This window comes from Rhopalosiphum maidis, chromosome 1 (genome assembly GCF_003676215.2).
Source record: "Rhopalosiphum maidis isolate BTI-1 chromosome 1, ASM367621v3, whole genome shotgun sequence".
Taxonomy (NCBI): domain Eukaryota; kingdom Metazoa; phylum Arthropoda; class Insecta; order Hemiptera; family Aphididae; genus Rhopalosiphum; species Rhopalosiphum maidis.
This window is the reverse complement of record NC_040877.1, coordinates 41,273,782-41,297,662: the sequence shown is the minus strand read 5'-3', so window position 1 is coordinate 41,297,662 and position 23,881 is coordinate 41,273,782. Positions and strand designations below refer to the sequence as shown.

Here is a 23,881-nt window from a genome sequence, read left to right as displayed (position 1 = left end):
ATGAATGATACTTAGTAAATATTAATTATATTATTTTAATTTTAATAAGTCTTATTATGATCCGATTAAAATATATTAAATGGTACAGTCGTGCAGACGTTAAAATTATAATTTTGGGGTTGTTTCAAATTTTATTTTTAATATGCATATTTTCGTATCCTGCCGATTTGTCCATATTTCAAGCCAAGAAGGCGCGTACACAATAAATATTTTGTCGAGGAGGAAATTTAAGGTTATACATTTTGCCATACCCATACTTGTATGTACTTAAGAAAAAATTTTATGGATAGAAACAACTTTCACTTTATAAAAACATATTTAGTAATTTTCATGAAATTTCGGGTGGAGGTTGAACCCTTAAAACTGCTCGTGTTCGGGATTTAGGCCAAGAAATTTTAGAAGTGGACACAATAATACTGGATACCTTGGGTAGTCCAAACGACGCCAACGATCAAATCAAAACATTGATATAATTATAAATACCTACTTAGAATACAAAAAAATCTTTTTACGTAATATCGGGAATTATTGATAAGATATTATAAGACTGAAGGTTACGATGTCAAAATATGTGTTATGTGTATAAATTATATTATTATATTTTATTGTGTATATCAATTTACAATTAGACGTGTATTATATATTATACTTTATTTTATGAATTGATCTGTTTTAGCGACTACATATGGTATATCTAAATTATATATAATAAAATAAAATATAAACCTAATGTTTCTTATTTATCTTATATATCTATATACTTTATACGTATGGCTATGGTGGCTGTAACATATTTTTTACTGTGGCGGTGAGGTGGGTAATATTTGTTAACAGAGCCCAGAAACAATTATAACATAGTATAATTATATATTATATATATTATATAGTAATATTTATCAATTTATCATGTATATGATGCAAACATTGCAAATTGCAGTTTTTTTTACCCTGTTGGTTCACAATATTGCCGAACTGTGTATTATAGACACTACTTAATACTGCCCTCAATGAACTAGTATCCTATAGTACCTAAACCACCCTCGAATTCTGATTTGTATATAATCGTAATCGGAAATAATATTTAGAGTTAAGATAGGGGCTTAACAGCATAAAAGTTTGCATTTTATTCAAAATACCTATTTAGTTTAATACCTAAGTCACGTCTTCGTTATTAGATGCTAATGATTTCATCAATACATTGCTTTTTTTTTACGTGAATTATGATTATATTTTTTTATAATATAAGTACGTTATATGTATATTATACTTTTACAAGACGAGCGATTTTCCGAATATCATAAACTTTACGTCTTTCTTACACATAATTAAATGTTAATAATTAATATTGATTACTATAATTTATAATTTTAGCCTCCATCTCCATATGTAGTAGAACTTACCTATAAATATATGACTATAGGCTATAGGTAGGTATATAATTGGTAAAAGTTATAAATTATAACCTGATCTCTTAGGATATATAACCTTAAATAACTCATATGTAATAGTATATAATCTTTTGAATTTAAATGTAATTACATCAACAAATAATAATTAATAGTTTTCAGTTATTCTATAATGTTGTTACGAATACCCCCGATACAATTATCAACAATATAACATTAAAAGTAAGTATAGGTACCTGTCGAATTCGAGCCATTCATGTTGTATTGATGGTGCGCGTGGTGGTGCGAATGGTGTCCATTTATGGGAGGCGGATGGTGATGGTAAGCAGCGGCGGCGGCTGCTGCGGCCGCATGGTGAGTTGGCGGACTGCTGTTATTGGACGTCGGCGACACAGGTGGCCTCAGGTAGCCGGGCGCGCCGATGGCCAGCGGTGGTGATGTGTCGTATGTCGGCCTGGACATGCAGCCGTACGCATCCCGCTGGTCACCGCCGCCAGCCATGGCGTGATGGCCACCCATAATTGGCAGTGACAAACTGTTCTCGTTGTTGCCGCCGGGCATACCGAAATTCATCGACATCGGACTAAATAGAACACGAGTGGAAAAAATTAAGTACTTATACATATACAACAATAATATTAACAATATGAATGAGTAAGATTAGGTGTCACATCTATTGTTAAACCAAATAATATGTATAAACAATAATAATAATATTTTGGAAATAATTTCATATCCGTTTTTGAATAGGTACTAATCTTTTGATTAATTGAACATATAAAAACACAATTAATTTTAATATTTTTTTTTAAATTAATTTTTTATATTATCTAGATGGGTATTAATTATTTTGAAAATCGAATATGAGGTTTTTTCCGAAATATTGTTTACTAAGTTTACTTCAAATTGCGTTACTTGCGGTATTTTGTACTATTAAATCACTAAATAGAACGAATTATTATTTATAACTACCTAATCTATACCTACCTATTTTCCAGATTAATGTTTTTATACTATAAAATTGGTGGTGTGACGCGCGATGTCTTTTTAATAAAATGTATACTCGTATATAATTATACACATTATTAAATTGTATATTATGTGTATATTATATTTTTATAAAACTATATTTACCATTTTACCCAATTGTCTTGTGACTTTAAATAAAGGAGGTACGTTATAATATAAAAGATGAATACTATGTAACATTTATTTTACTTTTTTTAAGTATACCCAACAAATGAGTGCTTAATAGTGTTAAGTTAATACACACTTGGAAAAAAATTGATATAACAATAATTTTCCGTCTTTTTGATTATTAAAACAATCTTTTTTTTTTTGAGTAGACAATGGTTTCCAATCAACTTTAAATATTTAGTATTAATCGCTAACAGAGGAAAAATATTTTAATTAAAACTTGAAGGAAACTGAGATTATTCTAATATTAAAAAGATACTAGGAAATGTCGACGATAATCATACTTTTATACTCTTAAGTTGGAAATTGCAGACTGCAATTATTAGTAAGTAAAAGATATTTTATAATCATAATGTATTTCTATATAATATAGGTACCTACTTAGACAATTATAACTATATCTTATAATTTAATCTTTTAAAATTTTTCATTACATGCAATGTTTCTTAAAAACAAAGAAAATGTTTGTTTCTGTATATAATACGAGTATGAAAACAGTTATTAAAACAAATAATAATTGAAAAACTAACGGAGTAGTTTAAACTTTAAATAACAAGATATCTATTAAAAGTTATTTTTTTAGATTACTGAAAGTTTCAGTGAGACAATTTAAAACATTTTAAGTTTAAAGTTACTCTGTGTATAATGCGCACACACCATAGTGGGGTTTTAAAATTTAAAATTGTTTAAGTTAGTTTCAATTCATAATCAATCCCTATTTTTTGTAAACTTATATTTATTTTCGTAAAATAAAAATATGTTAAATGAAATATTCAAATGTACACTAAATTACTGAAAATTGTTTAGGTAGGTATACTTATAATATTGTATATGTACCTGAACGTGTCGTGGTTTCCGATAGTTGTGTACATATTTGGATTGGTATCTGGATTGTTTGCAAAACCATTCATTCTGTTAGGAGATTGTTGTTGCTGCTGCTGCTGCTGCTGTTGTTGCTGTTGCTGTTGCTGTTGTTGCTGCTGTTGATTTTGCGGGTCCATCGATTGGTTTTGGTTGGAATTTGGACGCCGTTGGGTACGCAGTTTCTCTTCGCGTCGCCACTTGGCCCGTCGGTTCGAAAACCATACCTTCAAATCATAAACCGATATCGTTATTATATGTTATAGTGACTCAGTACAATACGGGCGAGGTGTATCAAGAAGATCTAACTTAATTAATTAACTATTTACTCATTTGAAATTAAATTATTATTTTTTATTTATAACTTAATAATACTTAAATAAATACTCTGCATTGGAATATTAAATAAAATATGCATGTCTTTTAAAAAAGTGAAAACTTAAAAACGATAAAAATGGAAAAAGTAAAATTTTTTTCGAAATATAATAGGTGTTTAGACACCTAAAAGATTAGTTTAATAATGTTATTTCGATTGCAACGAGTGTCGTTTCTTTTATAATAATGGTATATTTAATAAAAAAATAATAACACAATTACATTACAAATACATGTATTTAAGGATTCTACTTTTCTACCAATATATATATATATATATATATAATATGTATGTACATTGTATACATATAAAAGGTGGGATGTTCATGGATGGTCCTTTAAAACTTTTATGAAAAACTTTCATGTTGAAATAAAACCGAAATTCTTCGAGTTTGCCAGTAAACTTTTATACCTTTTTGCGAATATTTTTTTAGCTCTTTTATGCATTCGTAAACAGAACAAAAGTGACGTTTACCTGTATTCTTGCTTCCGGCAATCCGATTTTCCCAGCGAGTCTTTCTCTTGCGAATACATCTGGATAATGTGTCCGTTCGAATTCTAAATATAAACACGTTACGTTTTCGGTTATTATAGGGTTTTGGTATAGTGAAACAAATTATAATAAATGTAGATTAGTACAATACAATAATAGTAATATACCTATACTAGTAACTGAAAACTGATATAAAAATGTTGTAACATCTGTATAATATATTATAATTACCTTTTTCCAAACTATCTATCTGGTCGTTGGTGAACGACGTACGGTTTCTTTGTAGTTTTCTTTTCAACCTGAGTCGCGCTTGGTCGTCGTCGTTGGCGGATCCGGTGGCTCCACCAATCAAAGAACCGTCGTGGTTGGAATTATCCCCGATGGACGTGCACGTTTCGTCAGATCCCATTCCTCCGTCCAAATCTAAAACTAAAAAGTTCAGATTCGATATATTATTATAATATACTGAAATACACGAACGTGAGAAATTTGATTTATTTTCCATTAATTGCTACTGTGAATTTTTACTTATACTTAATTGAATATTAATTGTTAAAAATATTGGTTTTAATCACTTATAATCGTATAGTTACTGACATATTCGTATACACTATATCTATATTGTAATTATATAGTTTGAGGATTGATTATTGAGGGTTCGGCGAGTTTCATCCCCTTAAGTTAGATTGATCGAGTTCAATACTTTTAAGTGACGTAATTTTTTATAAGAATCCCTATTCTTATATTTTTCTAATTTGAACACTGGACTTATAGGTTCTATATATTATATAAGTTTATCTGCAGTGGTTTAATAAAGATATAATTGAGTATAAACAATAAACATAGGTATAGTCTAAATTAGATTGTGTAAAATAACAAAAATGTGTTGCGCTCGGTCGGTGTGAAAAACGAAGAGGTTACGTGCTTGGCAACAAATGTCTATATTGATAGACGTCAATGATACTTATACATTTATATATAATTCAGTCTACGCATAGGCTATAGAATATATATTTTATATAAAATTATACCCATATGTATTATAAAAATCTATACACCTTGTAAGTATTTATGTACGAATGTTTTACCACAGTTTTATGCTTTTTATGAATATTATAGTATACAATAATACGTTATATATATTTGTTCTTATGCCGGCAGGCAATTATCGTTTTCTTTTTGGTATTGAATTTATGAATTGTTTTCATGAAGTTATTATTATTTACCTTCTTCCAGTACTTTTCTACAGGCTCCTGTATAGGAGTGTTTCATTGAGGGGGTTATGAAAAAAAACTAGTGCTTTAAAAAAGTATTATATTCACATAAATTTTTTTAGTACACGAAAAGTATTTTTAATTTATTAATGATAGTTTTTCGATCATATATCAGAAGTCTTCTGAACTGAATTTTCTTTTAATTCGATAAAACCAATAGGTGTTAATGATCTAGATGCAAACAAAGGCAATGGTGGGCTTTGAATCCCTTGTCCTTTGTGTACGGGCCTGCGTTCCTATATATAATTACAATTTATATAACTATATTATATAATATTTAACTCCTTCAAATTTCTCGATTGTAAATACTAAATTGCTATTAATTCTATCGTATATACAGATAGGTATACAGTATACACTGACGCAAACGAATTATATATGTTGGCATGTCGTCGCTGTAGCCGTAATTTAAATGTGACAAATTGATTTTCCCATTCACAAGCGTCTTATAATTGGTCCCATTGTAAGATACGTCGTATAATATTATTTTACACGTAAGTAAAATGGTAGTAGCAGTCGGTAACTATACGGCGCCGTCTTGTTTGATTTTCAATTTGTCACTTGTACCGTATGCAGCGAGTGAATTCATTTAATTGAAATGTTAAATAATTGTTTTTAATACAATTTTTATTTTTATTATTTAACTTCAAAAATAAGAAAATAATAATGTGTCAAATTATCGTTGGCTGACGAATTAATCGAATCACTTAGGGTAACAATGTTAGATAAATAAAGTGATATTATTGTTTATTACCCAGGTAATAATGTTATACTATTATATAGTGTATTTCCCTATATCCCCGTATATTAACGGTAATATATGCCAATTTGCCATTATGAGTACACACGGTACATACCAATATACCATGTACTTGAAACTCAGGTTTAGATTCATTAAATCTTTAAACAATGTAGGCGGTAAACATAAACCGTGGTTTTATAGCGTAAACAGTTTTAAAATTCATAGGCTGGAAATTTCTTTGAACAATTTATTAAAATAATATGTACTCGTATTATAAATGAATGATCACGGATGCTTGTTATTAAAATATGGTTGAGTTAGTTAGCACTTATAGTTCCCTTCCCATACATAGGGTGTTATATATATGGATGCATGTGCATATAATAGTAGGTATAGTAGAAATAACAATAATTGGCTTAAAAATAAATTAAAATATACTTAACTACTTATTTCGACTTAGTATAAGTACATTATTTATTGCTAGAATAATATTTCGCTTATGATATTCTCGTTTAAAGATTCTAAATATTTCAAAAAGGTATTATTTCACTACAAACATGGAGACAAACGCATTTATCTAGTTTTGGTGTGTTACTGATTTATTACTGTTATAAATTATATGTATTACGTAAAACATTTCAGATGATTTATTTGTATATTAGACACCGAAATTTTGTTTAAAAGCTTGACTAAGGGGGATGTGTCCAGTGTTGTTGTATAAAAAGCTAACACAGGAAAACGGAAAAACTACACAGAGGTCGGTAACCCACTATTTGATATAGGCATTATGTTATATTTATTAATATGGAAGGTGTATATTATTCACACTGCATTATTATTTTGGCAAAGTCGACATAACACGCGGGATCGTATATTATTGTACGATGTATGTATGTATATTATATTGTTTGCATGGTGACTCGTATTAACTAAAACAATTATTTCAAAGGTCCGAGTTTATGATGTGAAAGACTGCCTATATATATACTGCACCTCCTGTGGCCTCAGACCTCTCTCGCTGTATGTATATAGGTACATATATACAATCGCTGCAGTCGCAGTCCATCCCTAAATCGGAGAGATGATTATTACAGCATCCCTTCTCTCTCTCTCTCTCTCTCTTTCTATATATACACTCGCGCTTCACAGATATATACAGACACGCACACAAAAGTACGTCGCTGCTCGTTACGCTTGTGTGTGTGTGTACGCAGGGGCCGACTTTTAGGGGGTTCAAATTGTTCATTGGACCGCGCAGATCGGCGGGTTGGGTTTGGGGGACGGTACATCGCGCGACACAAGGGGTTCGACCGTATATACTATATATGTATACATTTTTTTTCGTCTCCCTATATACATATACCTCACCCGCCATCCTTTTCTGTGCCGATCGTCCGTCGTGGAAAAAGGGCTTTTTTAAAATTTATATATTACACACGCGATATTGTACGTATAATAATAAATACACGTACGCATAACGCGCTCGATCCACGCGGCACTCGTATATATATATATATAACAGCCGGCGTGACAAAAATCGGTCCGGAGGTGTGTGTTTTTGGTGTACGTAAGGGGAGTGGGCAGTGTGTCTATGTGTGTGTGTCTTTGTACGATTTTCACCGTGTACACGCAGTACGCACATATGTAATATATACATGACTATAAATATACGTTATATTATATGTATTATTATATTATACCGGATTGTACACATAATATATACTGTCATCGTCATAAACGCGGTCTATACAGTGCGAAAAAAAGATAAATAAAAATTTTTCGTTAATAATAATAACAACGCGCGCGCACCGCATTTATATATTTTTAAAACCCTTCTTCTCGCGGGACCGTTTAAAACTACGCCACTCTTTTCCTACCACCGATACTCCCCGAGGCTCGAACACTCAGTGCAGCGTAGCACACAATAAACGTTACTCGCATACGCAGGAATACTCATCAATAATATATCATATTTAATTTTATTGAATTTCTTTCACCTTTATTTCCCTGTATTTCATATTATAATATATTTAAATTGCATTTAAATACACAATCGTGTTATTTGTAAAAACTGCTACGAAAACAGTTAATGTACAATGGTATTATGCTACAATATTAATATATAAAAAAACATGCATAATCAAAATTCGTCAATTGTTAGCCGATAAGCTATATATTAAATGAAACTGACTTTCTTTTACAAGAGAAATTATGTTGTTTATATATGATTGTGATAGGTTACTTCAAAGTTACTTAGTTAGTATTTAAATATTCAGCTAAAATTATAAATTGTAGTTATACAATTTTTCATTGACATTTTAAATAGCCAATGTATGGTTTTTAATATTTGTGTCAAAAAAACAATTGACGAGTGGTTATACTTACAATATACTTGCAAACGGTTGATAACCAGCGTAGTCCAATTGCAATTTTTGCGCAAACAATATTGTAATTGACGTTAGTAATGATTTAGTATATATTACCTATATCTATACATATTATAGGCGTATTGTATAGAATGGCATTGAGTTTTGGCCGAATTTATCGCATATTTGCATACAAGTACCCGTTAGTATTATGTCGTATACTACATTAGACGAATATATACCTACGACGCACCATAACGTTCGGTTAAGGGTCGGCGGTGCGGGGAAAACGGTATCGAGAAATCTCTTTGGTGATAGACCGACGGAACGGCTGGAGGGTTTGGAAAACATTGAAGGGGGCGCTAGGTTTTTCACCACAGGGACCAGTTGTCGCGCCAAACTCTCTAAACACATACAACCATCTATGCGCAAATACATATTATATATATATACAAAGATGATAGTCTTGCAGCAGCCATAATATATATTATGGTAACGGGTGGGCGGCGCACGCGCTCTGATGACGATAAGAGAGACGCTCCGGACGGCGGCAACAGCAGAAGAGAGGTCGGAGCGAGCGTTTAATATATATATATATATATATATATATATATACCGTAGGAACGCGTTCGTTCCGTCTTATCGGCAACTTTCTACTCGAACGCTTCCCATTCATTTGGGCGGCCCGTCGGTTAAATAACGTCGCGGCGGCGGCCACGCTCGTTATCACACACACGCGCGCGCTCGCGACTTTTCCTCGGGATCCTACTCACCGCCGCCAGTCTCTCATCCCTCGTTCCGCCTCCAAGTCATCTATCCTACCAACTCTTCCTCTCTCTCCGTATTCTCCTCTCGTTCTTTCACCGTGTCTTCATTCCCGTGTATATATATATAATACGCGTCGCGGCGTTGCCGTATCGGTCTCGAGCTGTATATTATGTAGGTAGAGAGGTACATATATTCATATATATATATATATATATATATATATATATATATAAATATAATATACGGCGCACTATTATTCAACCGGCAGATATGTCGCGTATATATATAGGTGGCAGGCGGCGAACAATGTTTTTGTAACCGCGTCGTGTGCGCGCATATAGCAGCAGCACCTCATAATATATACCTATAATATAATATATATATATATATATGTGTGTGTGTGTGTGTGTGTGTGTGTTCGCTTATCTAGTAGAATAACCGAGCCGCCGGTGCGGCTGTAGCAGTACATTATATTATACGGATAGGAGAGGCGAACTGAGAGAGGGAAATTATTACGGTTATAATATATTGGTATAGGTAGGCATACTGCGCTCGCGGTAACGCCCGCCGACGGTATATCATATTATATGTGTCAGGATTGATGGTCACCACCGACACCGTATATATTTATATATAAACCATCGCTGTTATCATAACCGCACCACCGCCGCGAGGGTCGTCGTACAATAAATGGATCGCCGTCACACCGCGGTGGTTGCACGGCTTGCGCTCGTGTCTGTGTAATATTATATCATATAATATACCTATCATGTGTGTGTGTGTACATTGCTCGTGGATCGCTATCTGTAATCGTATGACCGAACGACCGATATCGTATTATTATCATATTACAATATTGTACAATATAGCGTAGGTACTTGTCGTGTAAAAACTCACGGTAAATAGAAGCATAGAACCATAATAATATGTACGTATTATAGGTACAGCCATTATTATTGTACGCTGATCGAGCGTGTTTCCGCGAGTGGTTGAATTTATGCAAACGAAAAGTATATTCGGACAAACATCTAAAATCTATAGCTGCTACACAACTATAATACGACAAAAGACCGATGGCGTTTAGTTTTTGGTTGTGCATAAACCGCTGTAAGTTGTATATAAAGATTACGTTACTCACATAATATTATCATCCAGAAGAATATGTGTCAACGTCAAACGAATTATATCGTACTACACAGGGCGCCGCGAACATCAATAGAAATATTTATAGAGTATATTATATGTATAGATGACTAGGTATTGTATGAAATGTAAAGGTTAACCTTTATGGATGTAACACGTTATACGATTTTTTTTTATAGTAATGTTAAGATTGTTATATAACCATAGCGAATTTAAGTCTTATAAAGTTACAACATAACATATATCTATTTTATTGATGTATCGGCATATATATATATATATATATATTTCACACTTTACAGTTCCGGACTCGCGCAATAAGTGTCACGCTTAACTGCTCAAGTTCACTTTGTATTTATGTGTGTGTGTGTGTGTGTGTGTGTGCGTGTAATTTTGAGGGGATTCTCGATGTGTAGAAAATATACCGAGAGGAAAATTACAAGATAATATTATAATCTAATCGAATATAATTACGTTTCGCCTCCGTCTTTATTATTATTTACACACACCACCCCTCTATGCACATTATATACTACGGTGCGAACGCGTGGTCATATTTGTCAAGGTCCGTAAAACAAAAATCTCCGAATCCAAGTATAGGTTTATATATATTTTTGTAACATTTTATATTATTATATATATATACTGCAGCGCTACTACGAAATATAAGTAGTATGTATTTATTTTTGAATATAAATCTCAAACATGGTATAATATAATATAGTAGCTACTGTGGCTATAGTTTATTATAGAGTTGTACTATATAATTATTATAGTCGTACGCGCCTAGAGTAAAAACATATATAACGGCGAGCGCGCGATTAACGACGCTCCAGTGAGCCATACGCAGTGACTCCCGAGGCCCATGCGGTTCTCGATTGGTTGAACACAATGCGATTAATCGGATTTTACAAATACATATATAATAATATTATTTCGTTAACGTTCATACGATTCGCGGTGCGCGTCGTTGAAATGCAACGCGTGCTGTGCAGTCGTGGTCGTCGAAACAATAACGATCACGACGGCGGCGATAAGAGGTCTTTTATAATATAAAATATACATTTTACTATTATTATTATTGCTATTATTTATAATATTGTATGTGCATTGGTATAAGCAGCGAAAGAAATCGCCCTCAAACACGCGCGTTGCTACTATTTAGTATTTACGCGTCCTTAAGTAATCAATCGATCATAATTTAATGTGTATAAAGTATACATAATATATTACACTATATTAATGTAGTGTATAGGTAAGTTATATACGCGATGTGGTACATACAGGAACAATCGACTTTAACGTGCAACGTGCAATATTTACGAAATTGTTTTTCATGCTATAGAGAACTGTACAGTGGTATACAAAAAAAAAACTTGCAGTAAATCGCACACAATATAATACATCTTACAACGCTGTTTGTGTTGTGTAGTCATTAGTTAACATATAGGTTTTAAGAGTAAATTTATAGACTGTTATTACATAGTTGCATTAGTCGTTCGTCTATGCATAAAACTATAATATTTATACATGCGTTTATATTATCAGTATATTATATAATATGCGTAATTTAAAACTACGAGTATATAGAGTGCAGTACGAAAAATTATAATATTTGATATTGAACTAAGTACGCGACGCGCACGCTCCACCCGATGCACACACACTTCTATATACATTATTATTGTGTATACAATATACATATAATATCATCACGAGCGCTGCGCCGTCGCCTCAGCAGTCGGGGCGGAGACAATAAGGGACTATGAGACGGTCGTGTAGGCGCAATTTAAATTGTTTTCCGGGAAAGCCGCGAGGCAACGGCTTTTGATAATTTTTAATCGGATTAAAGCACAGGGTCTCTTTCTCTCTTACTCTGTCTCTCTGGTATTACAAAAGCATGTCACAAACAGGAATATCCCGTTAAATAACTGCAACAACGTTACCCTTTTCGGCGCCTGAGGCCAGCAAACCGTAAAAGATTTCCCGCGCAAAACGGTCGCCACCGCTGTCGCACGCGAGCACGTTTTCTCTTCTCTCTCTAATTCACTCTCTCTCTCTCTCTCACTCGGTCGGCAAAAATAAACGAGACGTAATTATTTTTAAACGAATTGTCAAATTCAGAAAGTTACGTTTTATATACACTTTGTTTTTTCGTAATTTTTTTTTTTTTAGGGGGGGGCACGTCAACCATTGTGTTTTGTTGTTTGTTCGGTTTAAAACATTTTCTACCATCGTACTACTGGATATTATAACTAATACGAGTGTAGGGCGGGCATGTTTAATATAGTAGGTAGAAACTGTTTTACTGTACCTATACATATTATATACACGATGACAAACATATTACATTATAATATAAATAGTATACCGTACGTTATTAATTTACGGATGGTTCACGTGAACTTTTCACTAAAATAAACGGTCATTATAGTGATTATATAATATAGATGGTATAGTTATAAACTTTACATGCGTGTATAATACATTATTTTAACGTGAATAATCAGCTATACTACTGTAGCGTCATCGCATCACTTAAATTACATATATACAATATTTATAGTACACGTTTAGTTTTAGTGAATAGGTTATACAATATAAGTATATGACATTGCAAAAAAGCACATATAATAGTATTATATGAACACATTCGTTATTGTTATACCACCAGGTATTATCGATGTAGGTTGGATATTTAAAAAATAAAAAATCATAATAAGCTATTAATACTATAAATCAATACTACATATTGATGGTTAATGTAATAATATTATATAGGCATTTTTATATTTTATTCTACTAAAGAAATACTTATAAACGTAACTCGCTCATGTATTATGACATTATTACATTATAAAAGCTATTATATGTATACCCATTATTATAGGTATAGGTATCGCTATTTATATGATTAAGTCCAAATAACATTATAGTTTAATAAATTTATCATTTTTGATTACATTTAAGTATTTAAATGAACAAATTATAACCGAAGAATATTATAATATTTTAGGTAAGAAAAGTAAATGTATAAATATATTCCGCATATACATTAATATTCATTTAGAAAGTATGGGTATTTACAACTAGGATTTTTTTTCTTTTAATCGATAGTTGCGTGATTTTTAAGTTACCAATTTACTATTTTTATAACATTCAGTTTGTTATAAAAATACAAAGGTATTATTATATGATTTTTCCATTAAATTACATTATTCATAGTTTTGTTACAGAAAAATAATATAACAAGAATAGAAGAAAAAGGGTATTAAATAAATATATAGTTTAGGAAAAACTTAAATTCTGAAATGTTTTTGTAGGTATGCGGAGAACGGAAATCTCAAGAAAATTGAAACAAAACAGGTAAACACCGTGACAATAAATGTCCTATATGGCTATATATATATAGTCACGTTTTCTCACGCGAGACGAACATACATAATGTACAAGGTGATTATGTAAATTTACTTCCGAAGATGTCGGTAGCGAGGTTTATCGAAGTCGACAAATACTACAAAGTCATAATATTGCAGAGTTTATCGTTTCCGCATTTCTTTCGCGCGTCTATTTTACGTGACCTATGATACATTTGCTTTTTGTTACACGTAGACTGAATTTATATATGTATAAATAACTATTGTTAATAACAATCGTCTGATGAGTGATATTTTTGAAGTTGATACATTATACTAATTAAAGTGATGATACGCGTAATAGTCAATAGTAATTACTATAAGTATAGCTAAATATTAAAATAAAAATTAAATTTATTTGAAAAAAATTGAAGGTAATACAATAAATTTATAAAAAATAAATGTATGATTAATTTTTAACAATTAGGTGTAAAAACCTATTATTGATATAGAAAATAGTGGTGGTCTATTTATTTTTTTTTTAATAAAGAAAAGTCTAATCAACTTAAATCGTCACTAAAAGTTGTTGACTACGAAAGTTTCCGTTATTAAAAACATGAGCTGTTATTGATATTATTAAAGTTTGCGTACAAACACGTCAAAACACAATTATCTCTTCAGCTATAAAATCTCAAGTAAATGCTAAGAACAGTAATTCCTTGGTTCATAAACACGCTTTAAACTTTAACAGACTAATGATTTGTTGAAGTAACAAAACCCTTTTTAATATATCATTGTTATACGGAAGATTCGAAATGTGGAATTTTAGTATGTCTATAGTCTATACTGTATAAAATTAATTTTATACATATATTACACTTATATAATTAGTGTATTTCAGCGGTTTTTTTTGGTACCTATACTAAATATCATAGATATCTATGTGAATATTATTAGAATCATAGAAACTAATGATAATATCGACTATAATTTGTTTTACATTACAATATTATAGCTGTCAACAAATAATTTTTTTTTAATATTTCAAGTTTTAAGCATAGGTAATATAATAATATATAGAGCATATTGTTTTCTTAAAATATTATTATTTAATCAAAATTAACTAATAATTTTATAATTTTTTTTAAGGTAATTTATACATAAGTAATTAGTTAGTTAATTTTATTTCGTTAATATCGTCGAATATGAATTAAAATTTCAATAAAAAATATTACGTAATGCTTATTATTGTTATCTTTCAACTTCACGGAACAATAATTTTAATAGTACAATAATATTGTATAAAATGAATTGTTTATATAGAATACTATTTTAATTTTTATATACTAGGATTACGTACAATACTCATTAAAATTAAAAATTATTTATCTATATTTATTAAAATGTTAAGAATTTTAAATAAATTTAATTTGCAAATTTCGAGGATAATAAAAAATAGTTGTCTAATTATTATAATATTATGAATGTAAAAACGCATGGGTATTTAATAGTTTTTTTAGTGCATATAGTTCTCAGCCCTATTTAGTGTTTACGCATATAGTAGATGTATAATTATACGACCGTGACCTAAATTCGGCATGATAAAATCTTGTGAGAATAATATAATTAAAATATATTTTAATAAATGTCTACTTATTCTGTAAAAGTTTAGAATAATGTGTATGAAGGACTTTATACGGGGGAGCACTGAAAGCTATTATACTAAATTCCGACCCAACACAAAAAATTACGAGTGATAACGGTTCAATGCGTTAAGCATGATCGCATTTTCAAACTTTGCAGTAGTAATACCCGTTCAGGATTTAATTAAATACCACAATTACTAAATACCGGTATTAGTGTATCTCATAACACGTTTACACGTGTATTTATATACCTTTTGAAATACAAACCGTATCGAAATTCTATAGTGGCACGGATCCCCTTTATAATATTAATTCAATATGATTTTTGGGTAAAATGCAGAGATATCCAGGTAATATACCTGTATAATCAGTAGCGTTATAGCTCGCGCGCGTTTAGACATTAGTATATTTTTAGGTTTTAAATTTTTTTTACCAAATATAATATTAATACAAATGACATTCGTCACGTTTTTTTATACATAAAAATAAGTACATAAGAAAGGAGGTGCATGAAACCGACGGAGGACCGCGATGATAACACGTCATTCGTTCAGCTGCGCGCGGCACACGCACGTCATGCGAAGGGCTCAAAGCAAATTATTTACAGCTAAATGGACGTCGGTGGGTTTTTGAAAATACATAAGTGCATATGCCAGAGTGAGAGTGTCGAAGGTATGGAGGGAGAGAAGGATAGACCGCGTCGTCAATTCAATACCGCGTGCGGGGTCCGCATATTAATATAATATAACACGGTGGCTATATTATGTACATAATATACGTTATATTCATAATATATTATTTGATATAATGTATATGTACACGGACGTATGCACCCGGTCTTTATATTCATCCGCGTGTTATTTACCACCGCGAACAACGAAAAAAATAAGATACATCACGCGCAATCAAAATGGCCTGTGCCACAGAGTACCCATACACAGTGTAAAATATAACATATACATATTTATCATAAGATATACCTATATGTGGCTTTACAATACTAGTAGGTTATTATGTTATATATGTGGGTAGTAGGTATCTTGCACCTATTGATGTATTCTATAAGACGTATATATGTAAATATATTACCTATACACAATATATACATTGTAAGGATTCTCTCCGCTTTTGACGGCCCTATAGTTGTTATAACAACTTTTCAAACATTTTTTCCTTTTTAAAATATTATCTACTATACTATTGCGCTTCGATAGTTTTGAAGTATATATTTGTATTTTATATCTAACAATAAGTCTATCATGTATGTACAGCCGTACATGATTTGTTAAGACGATGAAAATATCGCACAATTATTAAAATATATATAGGTATTCACTATAATAATGTACGTATACATTATATTATAACCACAATCCCTATATATATTATGGGTTAACTACATATACTATATATACCTATATAATTTATCTGTATGAGACGTATGCTATATTTACTAACTAGAGTAACTTAACGAAGATAAGAGTATTTTGCATGTCCTAAACCTGACTGCACCGAAAACCTTTTCCAACGCAATATAGTTGCTATCGCATATAAAAATCGATGAATAATTAAAATTTAAATAAATATATCACTATTTTGTGTTTTGAAGGATCAATATCGAAATAATAAACAAATAAACCAATGTATATAAGAAGTGTAAAGTATTTTATAACGATTTGTTTTTTTATTTGATTATGTACATATGTAAGTATATCTCAAACGATTATATAATTTTAATTGTTTTTGAGACTACGGTATAATTGTATATAATATGTGTAGTATACTAGACATGTACATATAATATATTACATGACACGTAACAAAGTTATAGAAAAGTTTTAAATATTTAATATAATAATTTTTATGTTTGCAGGCATTTTTAAAACGTAACCATAATAATATTATATACATAGTATGTACACTATAATAAAATAATATAATATGTGCACGTGGCTAGATATATTATTTCGAGCTTGTAATATTATTTCTCTTATATATATGCGTAAAATTTCGGGGCGCCACTGATGTCGTGGTGCGCGATAGCCGCCTGACTGCTGGCATTCCGCCGTTTATTTGCAGCGTATATATGTTCGCATATTGTTTCGACGCTGAAACCGGAATTCCGCGCTACAGCAAAATTTAATATGGTTACCGTTTGGAGGAGCCCGAAAACCCTTTTTGCGGTAATGCTACCGCACACCCGTACGCCGGCAATCCCTTTATCTAAATATAATAACCCCTCTGCCTGTCCACAGTTCCGTTTTCGCTTTGATACAATATTTTCTTGTTTCACTGTGGAGCCGGTATAGGTTTTTCTTTTTTTTTTAATATATCCAAACCAACCGCCTGCGTATCCATGTAAGCGCGCGTCAGTTGAGTAGAATAATAATAAAAAAAAATAAATAAAAAATACCGACTGGGGAATTTTACGTATATAGAAAGGCACGGCGGCGTCGGTGCCCCCTTGTATAACCCCAATATTATCATCGCGATGACTCCGCCCACAGGATATGGTAAAATGAAGATTCTTATTTATTATATAGGTATGAATAACATTTAAGTGTTGGTCCAACAATTGTAAAAGATTTTTTATCAATGTATTTATATTCATAAGTATGACATTTTAATAATATCTGTAGGATCTCGCGGACTTGTAAATGCGGTATAAATGAGTATTTAACAAATATTGATATTTAAGTATAAGTACATATAATATGGATTGTGTATGTATACGTATAGCTGTATAGTGTTTATAGTCATGTAAGAAGAATAAATTAAAGTTATTAAATTGTTTTATTTTTATAACATAATCATTATTTAAAGACTGTTTTTGTCTTGAATACAATTTCAGATGAAGAAATAAACTACAAATTGTTATGTTTAATAACTAATTTAGAAAGTAAATGGTACATAATATCTGCTTTTTAAAATACATTTGTTTAATAAATTATATTTAAAATCAAGGTTTATACGCAATTGTTTTTCAGATAATAGAATAATTTCTAAAGCGTACGCCGTAGTACTACTTTTCTTTAACTTTAAATTATGGACGAAACAGTTTAAAGTGAATTAAATTATTTGATAAATAAGGGAAAAAATAATAATTAACATACACCATTATTAGGTTTTAAAAGTTTCAAAATCAATTTTATTAAAGTACTTTTAAAGTTTTAACTAGGTATTGTCGTATTAACAGTGAACAATTTAAGTATAATAATAGATTCATTTACAGTTAATACCATATCATAATGTTGTGCTACACAAAATATCATTTATTTTATATCAGTAAAACATCATTGTTATTTACTAGCATTAAATAAAATAGTGACAATAATATATTATAATATCTTGATTCTTGATGTATCTATATGCATGTGTATATGTATGTTAATATGATAATTATATTTTCAGACTGCACTGTCTGCACTGGATAACCATTATACGTTTATTTATTACTATATACTTGCAACGCTGTATTATATTTATATATACCTACTATACCTATATTTATAAACATAATATTCTTATGAAATTCCTATTGTCGGCTTGTCTAACGTGTATACACTCTATGAGTAAAAGAACTTAGAAAGAAAACTAATTAAAGCATAACAGCTTAATACTATTATGCATAAGCATAAATATTCTTGATGTCTTACCTTTTTTGTCGAGTATGTCGGGCAAGACGGTACAATTGGCGGCGTTTGGACTCAGCCGACCGGTTGGTTGTAGCGGACCGAACGGGTTATCTCCAGATGCTGGTGGATACCTATATGCATTACAATAAAAGACAAAACAAATAATGACAGTGCACGTCAGTATAAGGTACATTATTATTGATGACGCGTGTGCGGTCATCCACGCGATCACCTATATATATATATATGTGTATTTAATTATGTATGTATTATATCGCATACACATGTATACGATATTATATTATACATAAATATTAAATTATTATTACTGTATTACTCACCAAGGATTTGGTCTAGGCCACGAGCCGGCCGCAGCCGCTTGACCGTTCAACAGTCTCAGCTTGTCGTACACGGCGTCCGTGCTGCTGCAGGTCGGCGACACGGACGCCGGTGTTTGCTGGTCCTTTTGCGCCGCCAAATTGCGTAACACGCGGTTGATCGAAGACACCTGTGTATCGGTTAATCCATCATGAGTTATTTATAATATTTTAATATCTTTATAATAATATAATAATTATGTACTGTGTAGGCATAATGCATATATGCGGAATCATTCTGCAAATATTGCAAGACATTGCTGGGGGATCGCGTTATAACCTTAAAATTTGTTTCTTTTTATGGAATGTACATTAAATTTATAACATGAAATTAGAATGACCCTGTATTTATGTATTATTGTTTGAAGTAATTCTATGAATTTCATGAAAAAACGATCATAAATTTCATTAAACTTTAAACCTATAGTCTATAGGATTTTATTGTAAAAATCCTTAACATTTAAATATTCATCGTAGTATCAGTATGTCTATAATTTAGACATAATTTGGTGTCGGTGTGTCATTTAGCAATGTCAATATTACCTATATGTGTAACTAATGCTTATATGAAATAAGTGATGTAATATTCGATATTATTGCAATAAGTTCAATAATTTCGAAAGCAGCAATGTCATTTATTGATTATTTAGGTATAGATTCCTGCGAGTTTATGACTGATGAGAATTAGAAACATTAAAATCGAATTTATTTCCAACCAATTAATGCAAAACTTAAAATATGACTGTGCATAGTAGTCAGTAGATATAATGTACACGTATATTATGTAATTATGTTGTGTATACAAGGCATGTGAATGGTGAATTATTGATATTTTTTTTTCTGGCAATTCAGCGCGACGCGACATACACGTCAGATACTCTGCAAAATGTGCGATATTCGAACAGCGGTGTCTGTTGTGCGGCTATCTATAGCTGCAGCAGATGAGTGGGTGAACGATAATGATTTCGAAAATTGTCAAAAAATAATTTCCAATCAATTTAATGCGCTCAGACTGGCGTCGCCATTGTCTTGCGCGCGCGCGCACCCGAGACCGAAAGACAGACCGCCGTCATCATTCCGTGTACATAATATATATAATATAATATATAAATGTAATTTACTACATTCAGCCATAAATCCTATTTTTTATTCCTGTATATACTTGGTTGGTTTTTTTCCGCGTGGCGGCGACTACAGCGGCGGTGGAGGTCCTTTGTGCCGGTTGTGGCGAAGTATATAACCACGAATTTCCGACCGGAATACATTTCCGTAGCCGTCGATTGTATTGTCGTCGTGGTTATATTTTTTCTTCATTTCGATCCAGACGATTTATACGGCGCAGCGTCTGTACTAAAATGGCAGGGCGAGTACACCCTCCCTCCCACACACACACACACACACACACACACATACATATATATATACATTATACCTATATATATTATAAATCGGTAGCGTCGAGCCGCGTCGTTATATATATCGACATGATACATATAATTTGTGGGTGTATGTGTGTGTGTGTTTTAGTATTTGTGGGAGAAACGCGCTTGTATCACGGCGACGGCTTCGAGCCGAAGGGTTTCGCGCGAGTCTTGATGTGTCGCGCGGCCGACGAATCCATAATGCATGAGTTTTGTTTGTCGGTTCTCTCTCACTCAATCTTTCTCTATCTCTCTGACTCGCACGTACAACACTCCGTGTGTATATATATATATAAACACTCACTGTCCCGAAGGGTGTCGCCTAATGTCGCCGTTGACGCCGGAAAAACTTTGGGGTTTTTCACACTTTGATTACGCATTCCCTCCCGTTTTTATATCTGCACAAGCACATATATACTATATACATACTATATAGTATATATAATATATATACCGTACACGGCGCGTTACCGTCAGTTTCTGATTTTCTTTCTATACTCTATCTTTCTCTCCATAGTATATAAAATAGATTTTTCCTTTTCCGCGTATCATATTATTCGTATTTTACTAAATACTACACCTAACGTTCGTGGATTCAGCAAATATAATATATAGGTACAATAGGTACATATATATTGTACAATAAAAGAAACATATAGAAATACCTATATAAACAATCATCTGTATTTTTCTTAAAATATATAAATAATTATAGTCATACCCGTACACCACGACCACACATTCCTGAATTTTTAAACGTAATATTTTAATACTTCATTGCGTAAACTTTGAAACATAAAACTATATTATTATGTACGCAGAACACGCTATTTTATATTATACTATATACAATATACCTAAAGATAGGAATTTGCTTGAAATAATATACCAGTACAAGATAATAGGAAGCATGATCTTTTTTAAGTTATCAATTATTTTAATATATTTAATTTTTGCTAGTTTTATAGTATATGCTAGAATCCCCGTAAAAATAAATTTACTACCTAAATTTCACCTTTATAAGTATTTATAGATACGATCAGACAGTGCACATTACTAAAAATGTCTATACATCTTGAAGCTAATAATTAACTTTGTGTCTTTTATTCGATGTAAATTTATATATTTAACGATTCATATTGTATTTGTATCGATAATGAATTTTGTAATAAACTAACTGTAGACACAAGGGTAATTTTAACATAATATATATTGAAACCTAAAACGTACAAATAACAACTTAAGGAATTACAATTATATTAAATAATAAAATACGTAACGATTATGTCAATTATGAACGTAATTTTTATTTATTAAATATAATTAATAAATTATAAACTATAGGTTGAAATTGTTCTTCGATATGTTATTTTAAATCATATAGTAATAACTAATAATCTATAAAATCTATTGGACATTGGTACATTTAATTATGTTTAATATTTTTCCAAAGAAATTAGTGAATACTAATTTGGGTTTTAAACTCAACGCTTTATAAAAAGAATATACATTTCAAATATCTAGCAAGTGTTTGTATGCAGGTGTATAGTTACTATACCACGCCTCGTAATAACCTTATTTCATATTGATCGTACCGAAATCTTAACAATAAGGGGTAAACATTTTTACTTATACAATTATAATAATAACAATATTTACATAATAAAAGGTTTTGTTTAATTATTTATAATGATTATGTTGGTTTGTTGGCTTATGATGAAAACTTATATTGGAAAAATACAATTATTGTTAATTGTTTTTCTCATTAAAAATATACGTCTATTCGGGTTAATCTTTGACGTTTGGATCATTGTAGAAGTGACTCGATGGAACGAAACAGTCGGAATGTCTACATCATCGTCGCGAATCGCGATATATATAGGCTGTAGGGATTGTTATTTATCTGATTGGATTTGAATTCACGATACGGGAAAAAATGTACGCTGCATAATACTTTCTCAGTAGGAAATTAAAACACTGAAACGACTACAAAAAAAAAAAAAAACAGAAAAAAACAGAAAAAGAAAAAGAAAAGAGAATTTTTTCCTATTTTTATTTTTATACAGGAGGAAAAAAAACAATAGTCCCGCTATTGAAAAAGGGACATTATCTTTCTCCATCATCAGTGACATAATAGTCGAACAATGGACACGCCGTGGAACAAATGACTCCCGGAGTTCACCGGCATAAAAGACATTTGTAATTGCTCTCTGCAGCACGCATCTCTCTCTCTCTCTATTTATGTGTTTATACATTATTTTGAATCGGGGATAATATTTATTATTTATTATTTTTTTTGTTCCTTTACACATTATATTATTATATATTTATTATTATGTTCGCGTCTGTTGGACCGATCGTAGACGTATGTTTGTGTATGCTACTGCAGAAGTATTTACACAAATATTATATATATAATATGTCTACATACGCGTGTGAGAAATCGGACGCACTGCATTGACGCTTCCAGGAAGTAGAAATGTCAAAATATTTTCGAATTCCCACAAATCGGGGGAAACGGACAATTAAAATCGCTTTACATCATAATAATATACGTGTAATGGGGGGTGAACCATACACGGTTGTTTATGAGACGGATTTGCCGACACTGTTCCGTAAATAGTCCGAGCGATTGACGGTTCGTTGACGAGCGGAGATTTGTATGAAGTACACCGCGGATATATGTGTGAAACCGGACGATAATTTCTTTAATCTTTTCTGGTGTTGGGAATACAATATGTGTACGTGCAACGGTGCAACTATACGTGGTGTGAAAATATAATATTATTGTTTTCGGTCGATTTCCGCTGTAAACACTGTC

At 31.4% G+C, this 23,881-nt stretch overlaps 1 protein-coding gene across 2 annotated transcripts in view; it reads right to left on the bottom strand.

Moving 5' to 3' along the window:
- The window catches only part of LOC113550345 (paired box protein Pax-6-like), a 43,783-nt gene that overhangs the window by 416 nt on the left and 19,486 nt on the right, over positions 1-23,881 (bottom strand). For both annotated transcript variants that reach the window (XM_026952099.1, XM_026952100.1), the window contains 6 exons: positions 19,604-19,770; positions 19,284-19,393; positions 4,564-4,761; positions 4,315-4,397; positions 3,441-3,691; positions 1,643-1,989 (listed from right to left, as the gene is read on the bottom strand). In XM_026952099.1, the coding sequence (XP_026807900.1) occupies positions 1,643-1,989; positions 3,441-3,691; positions 4,315-4,397; positions 4,564-4,761; positions 19,284-19,393; positions 19,604-19,770 (1,156 nt within the window). The remainder of the gene's footprint in view (positions 1-1,642; positions 1,990-3,440; positions 3,692-4,314; positions 4,398-4,563; positions 4,762-19,283; positions 19,394-19,603; positions 19,771-23,881) is intronic.